The sequence below is a fragment of the Cebus imitator genome, unplaced genomic scaffold (assembly GCF_001604975.1).
Source record: "Cebus imitator isolate Cc_AM_T3 unplaced genomic scaffold, Cebus_imitator-1.0 Scaffold19, whole genome shotgun sequence".
Taxonomy (NCBI): Eukaryota; Metazoa; Chordata; class Mammalia; order Primates; family Cebidae; genus Cebus; species Cebus imitator.
The window spans coordinates 8515883-8525755 of NW_016107334.1; the positions used below are offsets into that span (position 1 = coordinate 8515883).

Consider the following 9873-nt stretch of genomic DNA (forward strand, 5'->3'; position numbering starts at 1 on the left):
GCAGAAGAAAGAGTACAAGATGCCGTCATAAGGTGCCTCTGCTTTCTGCTCTTGGGAAGTCATGTACCTGGCTTCCCAACAGCAGAACTATGGGATTAAGATGGGACCCGGGTAAGGGGGATGGCTAAGTAGACCGGGGCAGCCACCTGGATACAGGAGGCAAAGGAAGGAAGAGGAAGAACAGAGAGAGCTGCAGTCAGAAAGAATAAGCCTTGGCTGCTTAGGTGGGTGAATGTCATGTGGTCGCACAAGAAAAGCTCCCAACAGAGTCTGGGAGAATTCACAAAAGGCTCAAGACATGAAGGCTGTTCTCTCTCCACTTTTCTTCGCTTGTTTGGAAGGCTCATGACCTGGAGCAGAGGGCCTCAGCTTGGGAGAGGCACATAGAGAGAGAGCAAGAGAGAGACAGGAATAAGATGAGCCATGGGTCACCTCAGGAGAGCCATGTGGCTGCAGGGTGTTCCTGGAGTAGGGCTAGTGGGTAAGGAGGCTGAAACAATATTTCAGTGAAGTCCCCCATCATCAATTATGAGTCTGGTCTGACCTAATTCTGGAAAAAACAAGCTTTCCCCGCTTTGGGTTTATTTTATTCAAACATCTCTAATCACTTAGTAAAGAATGATAGGCCTCAAAGCTAACACTGTCCCATTTGTGGCTGTCACTGGCTGTGACTCACATCACGGGGACAGCCCAGGAGGGTGCATGAGATGAAGTGGGGATGCTTGGCATGGCTTTCCCTGGGGACCCTGCTGACTCCCCGCATTCAACCAACCCATGCAAGGACCAAAAGACTGGCCTCTCCCACTCGCAGCCCTGTCAACAGAATGGCATCACCCAAAGCAGAAACTCACGCTTCCTTGTAGAAGACAGTGAAACTGATGAGATCCCTGTAGTCGGGGGGCCGGTACCGGTGCCAGGTTATGATGACGCGATTCTTCCACGTGGTGGTGGAGGTGAAATGCAGGACATCACTTTCACCTGGAGCACAGAGGACATCCGTGAGTGACGGAGATTTATGTGTCTCTGAAAAGCACCTGTCTTGCTCAGCACTACTTCCCCCTTCCCCAAAGCTGGTTATATGTGCCAAGTTCCCTTCTGGACTTCGTAGGTGGCTTTCTCATTTTCCACTAAGAATCCATACATTTCACTACACAGAGCTCCAAGGGTTCCATTCTTTGTTTTGGGTCAATCAGTTGCACTGGCTACTTGCCCAGGGCCCTGGACATGAGCCTGAGATTTCTAACCTGAAAACAGAGAGTGACTTCAGTGAGTGAGGTGAACTTATCTTTCTTTTCCATCCCTAAGATCCTGGCTACGAAAGGCGGCCTGGTAGAGTAAGGGTGAACCTTTAGGCTGCCCTGAATCTTCTCAGAGAGATGATGGCACCTGTTCTGCAGTTGAGGGTATCTGCCTGCTCCTGTACAACCAGTAAAGACAGGGAAGAGACCGCAGGTGTGCCACAGAGAGGAACTTTTCTTGGTCTAAAGTTGGTATCTAACTGGAAAGACACAGGAACTCCTGTGAGGCCTCCAGTGAAGGCTGACAAACAGCAAGGTGGGGGGCATGAGCAGGGGCTGGATTAAGCAACGACAAAAAGATTTCACTTGGACAAGCCTAATGTGCTCTATGTGAAATCGACCTGGCTGGCAAGTATGGCAGGGAAGCTGTGCCAAGTCCCTCTCTTATTCCTTGGACCAAATTCAAACTTTGATAAGGACCAGGAAAAGACTGATGACTGCCTACCCTCGTGGAGACCCAAAGCTCTCTGACGAGCTGTCCTTTCGCCACCATATCTGCCTGAATCCCACTACGCACTCAAGAGGTGAAGCAGAGAGACGGAAGACAGGAAAAGAGCTAAGAAGCCTTTAGGGCAAAATGTGCGCAACTGAGATTGGAAAATGTCACAGTTCCTGCCGAAGCATTATTTCCAAAGGAAACCATGATTTTGCTTTCCAAAGAAAATAAATGGCTATTGTATTTATGACCTGACAGGTCAGACTGGCTAACTTGAAGGAGAAAAGCCCTCTAAAATGCTCTGACACGTCCGCTTTTACTATGGTCTGAACAGGGGGCAAGGAAGGGGTTTGCACGGACAGAGTGGGCAGGGGGAGGGAGGCAGCGCTGGCCGTAAGCCTGCTGTCCAGCCCTCGGCCAGCATGCTTCCCTCTAAGATCCCCCAGAGCAACGAATGTCACCAGGTAAATCCAGACACAAGCAAAACAGGCGAAAGCCAAACACACATCAGCTCCAATTTGCCTTCCTGCATGTGTGTCTGTGCGCACACACGCACCAATCACTCTTCATCATACAAATTACATTTTTCTAATACCTTTCCCTTACTTTTTTTTTTTTCTTTTTTGAGAGGGAGTTTCGCTCTTGTTACCCAGGCTGGAGTGCAATGGTGCGATCTCGGCTCACCGCAACCTCCGCCTCCTGGGTTCAGGCAATTCTCCTGCCTCAGCCTCCTGAGTAGCTGGGATTACAGGCACGCGCCACCATGCCCAGCTAATTTTTTGTATTTTTAGTAGAGACGGGGTTTCACCATGTTGACCAGGATGGTCTCGATCTCTTGACCTCGTGATCCACCCGCCTCGGCCTCCCAAAGTGCTGGGATTACAGGCTTGAGCCACCGTGCCCGGCCCTACCTTTCCCTTATTAAAAGCCAAAGGTGAAGAGACGATTTACTTTTATAACCCTATCCAATCAGAGAGCCACACCATTCTCAGCAGTTGTATTCTACACAGGGTTAGATGAGAAACGCATGCACTGCCGTATCTCTGGTAAGAGACCTTAAAGTTTTATAACCAGTACAAGGCAGTACTTATATTGTTCTAAATTTAAAAAGCATTATCGACTCAGGGATGCAGGCTTGCTCCATCTTTTTCACATTGAGGTGGGAGAAAAGAGGAGGCTGAGTGTAAGGGACAGGATACCCGTGGCCCACAGGGGCTCAGAGTCCCCTCCACCCCACAGGCCTGGACTTTCCTGCTGTGGAATGGGGAAGATAAAGCTCACAGGGCTGGAGCACACTGGCTCTTTCCTGAAAAATAATTGGACCAGGCATGGTGGCTGATGCCTGTAATCCCAGCACTTTGGGAGACTGAGGCAGGTGGATCACTTGAGGTCAGGAGTTTGAGACCAGCCTGGCCAACAAGGTGAAACCGTGTCTCTACTAAAAATACAAAAATTAGCTGGGCGTGGTGGTGGGTGTCTGTAATCCCAGCTACTCAGGAGGCTGAGGCATGAGAATCGCTTGAACCCAGGAGTTGGGAGGTTACAGTGAGCCAAGATCATGCCATTGCTCCCCAGCCTGAGTGACAAAGCAAGAGTCCATTTCAAAAAAAAAAGGAGAAATAATCTAACAGTGCACCTGTGTATAAAAGCACATTTAATTGTGCATCCTGTAAGCAGCCTTCACAGTTTGAGAACCTACTTATCAGTGTTGAACACACTCACACAGATGCACAGAATTTATAAACATGCATACATCATGCATCTGCCCACTACTGATTTTGAAGACATGTAAGTAGGAGCTAAGTGCTAGCTAAGGTGATCCAGTGGTCCCCCAGGTGAAACACACAGGGGCCACAGAGGAAAGCTGCAGTCACACAGGGAGGAGGGCCTGCTGTGATCATGACGGTGGGGCCCACAGTGTTTTGGATGCTGTCACTCACAGGAGGCTCTCTCTCCATTGTTCCTGGTGTTTATGTCCCCTTTGTTTTGGCGCCCTTTAGTCCCCGTCACTTCTTCCATGCGGTAAATTTCGGAAACACATAATTTGGGATTGAAAGCAAAGTACATCTTCCCTGAACGGATGGTCAGGTTCTGGTGGTCCCAGTCCCATAGTTGCTGCAAATTCTGGTTGTCGAGGACATAGAAGGAGTAATTCCTGGAAGCACAGAAATCCATGTTAGTGCACCTGCCCTTGGCCACAGTCCCCTCTGGCCTGCTGGCCACATAACACAGGTCCTCTTTGTAACCTGCTCCACAATGCATTTCCTTTGCCAATACGAGGTTTGGTTATTAACACTATAGGAGAACAGATAATTGTTGTTAACAATGGCAACAGCATGATTCAAGGACAACATATTGAAATCGATAAGACACTAATTAATTTTATGACCTCTATTACCATCAACGAATGCTTCTTGTACCAGAAGATGTTACTAGAATCATTCCCGAGGAATGCCTTTGGTTATTTTTCTCAGCCAAGTATGCACAACGTGCTTCAGAGCAGTGCATGGGAGGACAGATATGCTCCGCTACCCAGCTGGAGCAGCTTACACATTTGCTGTAAAGTCTCCCATTATCCATGGAAGCAAATCCTGCCCAGGCCCAATCAGCAGCATGATGGGATAGGAGACAGCATGTGACAGGGAGACAGTCTTGTCGGGGGTCAACCCTGGGCCTTCTCCCTCCTCCCGATTCATCTTTCACTCTGAGGAGCCCCAGCTCCAGTCCCTGGAGAAGGTGCAGGGGAGGAGGAACAGCCGCCAATGGGCAGTGCCCTCGGGCCTCCCATGCAGGCAAGAGGACTCGGTGTCCAACACGGTGGTTCTCCAAGTTCAGTGTGCACAAAGCTTGTTTACAAAGTGCTAGGCCCCATCCCCAGAGCTTCTGATTCGGCTGGGGTGGTCTGAGAATCTGCATTTATCACAAATGCTAGGTGGTGCTGACCTCTGCTGTGGTCCCCAGACCACATGTGGAGAACCACCAATCTAGGAGAGGCTGAGTTCCAGTGAGGTGCTGGAGGACCAAAGCCCACCAAACCAGATGTGGCTGCTGCCCCAGAGGGTGTGCACACAAGCAGCGGATCCAACCAGCACAGGAAGCAGTTCTATGTGGCTCCCCAGGTGGCAGAAGCCCCCATCCCTGGGGAGGCAAGAAAGCAGACAGCTACAGCTTGGGTCTGGAGAAAGATCCCCACAGTGGGCCTTTCTCTCTGGCATCCCTAGGAAGCCAGCAGACAACGCCAGGGTGGGCAGTCTGAGTCCTCTGTGCTGATGGGCCTGAACTCCATGGACCAGGGATCCCTCCTTTCGTCTTCCTGCTCCACTTCTTACTAAGTTTAGGCATCAGTGCAATACTTTGAGTGACTGCTAAGATTCACTAGCAGATCTAATGCATAAACACACAAAGGAAAACAGACCTCAGCCCTCCCTGCAGAGCCAGGACAAAACAGAACCCCTAAGCCTTTCTCTGTCCCAGAGGCTGTGTCCGTTGGGGATCTCTCTGTACCTGGTGAGGGTCTTCATTTACACCCAAACAAGGACCTCTAACCAGCTGGTCAATCCTCAGCCTGACCCTCATTTAGAGTGAAGCACATCATGGCTGCAATGCTGCCAAGCAGCCCTGTGACATTTTCCTGAACATTCACAAAGGGAGGTCAGCACAGGAGGGAGTTCAGAGACTGGGACCCAGGACCAAAAATGCCATCAATGAGCTGTGCAGCCATGTGCAGGTCCCTTAGTGCTATTTGTAGCCCTGTTTACTCCCTCGTAGGACAACCAGGGGAATGCACAGTTGACATCTAAGCTCCCTGTCTACTTTCAGAATGCCCAGGAGTCGCAGAGCTGCCACGGAATCCATCCCGCGAGCCTGAAGCCCAGCTTTCCCTGAGCACTGGGCTCTCTGTCCACACAAGTGCTGGGGGTGGAGGTGGGAGTCCTGGCAGCACAGGGGTGCAGTGAACACGCAAGTGAGGTGAAAGGCAGCGCCTCTGAAGCTAAGTCAAGCTCCTCACAAGCCCATCTTTAGGCCTCTGGACACATTAGCAGCCACCAAACCAGTAGCAAAAACTTGTGAGTCAACAACCCTTTCTTTTCAGTGAGGGCTCATTCCCGAACACACAGATACCCTGGAAAAGCAGCGTAAGACGTTGTTCAAATGACCCTAGATCTGCTCAATGCAACGCAAGGCGTGTTTCCGGGGGTTGGTGGCGGTGGGGGGCAGTGCTGAGATATGGCCCTGTTAGCTCCACTGTTGCTGCGGGTAGGCCCCTCTACACCTGCTCTTTCCCAGTGCCAGGCTGCAGGTGACTCTGCTGGAGGTCAGAAGGGCTCCGTGCAGTCATATAGCTGAAGGGGGGATGGGACAGAAATGGATGTGTCCTATCACAAACCCATTCTTGCTCATGGAGTTTCTCCAACTACAAAAGATACTTTGCAGTGATGCATCCCAAGTGTCAGGCCACTTCCAGGTACTTGAGTTAGCGTTAGGGGACAAAACCTCATTGGTGAGGAAACCTCTGGGCTGCTGGTAAGGACCAATTAATCAGGCCACACTTCTATCTATGTCCAGAACGAGGCCTCTTTCAGTAAACTAACTTCACTAGCAGGGAACAGAACCATACTGAAAATACCTTCTGAACAAAACATTCTTCTCCCCATGGGAGGAAGCATGAATTATAAATCAGGAATTTGACAAATGAATGGCAAGCATACTGAAATTCTGTGTATTTGATTAATCACCTTGAAAAGCAAGATTATCTTTTTACAGTAAACACAAACATTTTTTACAATCATTGAAGAGGCTGGGAGCCAGGATACCAATATCAATAAAACCCAGGCATCATGGAGCCTGTGGAAGCTAAAGAAAAATAAAAAATAAAACTCTTGTCAAAATAATCATCAAGCCATTCATGAGCTGCCTGTCAATACCACGCTTGTTTTTCCAGCCGCAGCTTGGGGCCAGGTTCCCTGCTACATTCCTTCCATGATTAGGTGAGAATTAAGAGATGGTAAAAGGCAGAGACCTGTCTACACATCTTCAAAATATGTATACACTAAAGTTATCATTGTTTCCTAAAGGAAATGACTACTTAGATAAATTACTCAGTAAATGTGATTTCCGAATTGTTTCTAAGCTCACTGCCTTTACATTCAAGAAATACTTTTAAAAATAAAGTTTTTTTTTCTTTGTTTGTTGACACATGGTCTCACTCTCTCACTCAGGCCGGAGTCCAGCAGCGCAATGACAGATCACTGAAGCCTCGACCTCCCAGGCTCAAGCTACCCTCCTACCTCAGACCCCCAAGTAGCTGGGACCACAGGTATGTTCCCACCATGCTCAGTTAATGTTTTTGTTTTTTGTTTTTTTGTTTGTTTGTTTTTAAGAGATGGGATCTCCACATGTTGCCCTGGTTGGTCTTGAACTCCTGGACTCAAGCAATCCCTGGCCTCAGTTTTCCAAAGTGCTGGGATTACAGTTGTGAGCCACTGTACCTGACCAATTACTTGTTTTTCTTTAGCTTCCATATGCTCTATGATATCCAGATTTTATTGATATTGGTATCCTGGTTCTCAGCCTTCACTATGTTGTAAAAGAAAAAAAAAACAAAAAAACAAAAAAGTTTGTTTCTACACTTGGCTAGGCCCTATTTCCCAATCTGTAGCCCACACGGGATGGGAGCAGTTAGTTATCTTCCTGAGGGCATCTCTATGTTATCTCTATAGATATTTGAAGATAGCCCCAGGTGCAAGGTTCACAGCATTCCATCCGGGAACCCAAAGGTCAGGTCTGAGCCTCATCTGCAGTACTTACTGAGGAACAACTCTGGGCAAAAGATGTATTCATCTCTCCCAGGCTGCAGTTTCTCAGCTACAAACTGGGGATGTCTTCCCTGCTTTTCTGGCCCTGAGGCCACACAGAAGAATTGGATAGGCTAAACATAAAAGGATACCTTGAGCTTTCCATCACCCCACAAAAGTGCAGGATGACCTGTGCTACTCTCTGAAGTGAGAAAGTCCCCTGGAACAAAGTCTCAGAACAGAAAGGTCCTGTGCCTTGATAAATGGAGCTGAACCCGAGGTCTCCAGCCTACAGAGGTAGGAAGGGACAGTTTCCCTATTTTTAGTGCTTGCTGACATATTGAAAACAATTCTGCAATTATACAACCACTCATTCCAGTTCCTTTCTCAGAAGAGAAAATTGCCTCTTCACGGCTGTCTCTAGGGGGCATCAGAACCCAGCACACAGGCTGTCGTCAGCAGCAGGGCCATCTGCAACTGATAGAGTGGCCTTTGTTGCCTTTCTGCAGATGCTCCCACGAACCCATTCGCAAACAGGCTGGTTTATATTACATCCATTCTCCCCCAAATACAACACTTATATCAACCTTAGGGATTCACCAAGGGTGGGAATATCTATCCAGGTGGAACCAGGCACCATACAGATACCCAGAAAATGTTTCCTCTTTGTTAGGTGTTTCTTAAAAATAGCTTTGCTTCTGAAGTATAATCTACTTATCGAAAATTTCAGTAAATTCACACAACTGTGCAACCATCAACACTACTCAGTTTCAGAACATTTCCATCACCCAAGAGTTCCCTCATTCCCAATGATAGTCAATCTCCACTTCTTATCCCTGGTCTGCTTTCTGTCTCCATAGTTTTGCCTTTTCTGCAAATTACATGTTAATGTGTCATACAATACATAGGCTTTTGTGTCTGGATTTTTTATTTTCACTTAGCCTAATGTTTTAGAGGTTCACCCATGTGTCATACTTCATACCTTTTTTGTTACATGTGTCATACTTCACGCCTTTTTATTGTTGAGTAGTCAGTCGTCCTTTGGGCCACATTTTGTTTATCCATTTATCTGTTTATCCATTCATCTGTTGATTAACATTTGAATGGTTTCCAGTGGGCCTTGTTTTTGGCCTGGAGGTTGGGGGAGGGCAGGCTATTATGAGTAATATTGCTATGAACATTCATACATACACAAGTCTTGTGTGGACATGTCTTCATTTCTCTTGGGTAGATCCTGGAATTGCTGGGTCACAGGGTTGAGTGTATATTTTCAAAAAGTCCCAGTGAAATGTTAGAGTGGCCATGTTTCAGCCTCACCTCAGAGCTCCAAGAAGGAATTCCAAAGCACTGTGTGTGTTGCAAAGTCAGGTGGTAGGGACCAAAGCAGAGCAACATCTAAGTTGACCTGCGAATTTCAATTTTTTTAACTCACCACCCTCCATCTACTTTTTCCTTCTTCTTTTCAAGGCAACAATCCTTGGTAGTGCCAAAGAAATGTGAAATGTTAACTCCTTAGTTATCGGATGCCATCAGGGAACAAGGTTGTCCAAACAAGGGGATTTTCCAGATAGTGGAAATATTCTCTTATTCAAGAGCTTAAGGATTAGCTATTTTATAAAAATCGTGTACATGTGGATTACAAAACCTGTTTCCTTTGTAAACAGCAGAGAGGCCTTGACTGTCTTAATGTTTAGGGTCATTACTCTAGAAATACACCCCAGTGGTGCCCTTGAGGAAACCACAGCTATTGCTTTTGCAAGTGGGTTACCAATTCAGCTCACATTGAGTGTGATATAAAAGTAAACCAGCTCTGAGTGAGGAGTAAGAGCTGTACTCTAGGTAAAGTGCTTGAATTTTCTGTTTTGGATGGCTCAAAAGACCTTTTTTTGAGAGGGATCTCAGTGACATTTTGGAAAGCCACGGTTGCCAGAGTTGAAGGATCTTTGTACCTTGAATTGTTCTATTCTCCATCAAAAACAAAAGGCTGCAGAACTTTCATCCTATTGAACCAAATGGAGACACTTATTTATGTTATCATTGACTATAAAAGAGGTTTAAGAAGGCCAGGCACGGCAGCTCATGCCTGTAATCCCAGCACTTTGGGAGGCTGAAACGGGTGGATCATGAGGTTAGGAGTGCAAGACCAGCCTGACCAATATGGTGAAACCCTGTCTCTACTAAAAATACAAAAATTAGCTGGGAGTGGTGGTGTGCACCTGTAATCCCAGCTACTTGGGGAGGCTGAGGCAGGAGAATCGCTTGAACCCAGGAGGCACAGGTTGCAATGAGCCGAGATCACGCCACTGCACTCCAGCCTGGGCAACAAGAGCTAAACTCTGTCTCA

The 9873-nt window shown here is 47.4% G+C and overlaps 1 protein-coding gene across 1 annotated transcript in view; it reads right to left on the reverse strand.

Moving 5' to 3' along the window:
* IGF1R (insulin like growth factor 1 receptor) overlaps positions 1–9873 on the reverse strand; it is a 315455-nt gene that overhangs the window by 47460 nt on the left and 258122 nt on the right. The window contains exons 6-7 of the mRNA XM_017517024.1: positions 3675–3889; positions 852–978 (exon numbers count right to left, since the gene is read on the reverse strand). Of these exons, the coding sequence (XP_017372513.1) occupies positions 852–978; positions 3675–3889 (342 nt within the window). The remainder of the gene's footprint in view (positions 1–851; positions 979–3674; positions 3890–9873) is intronic.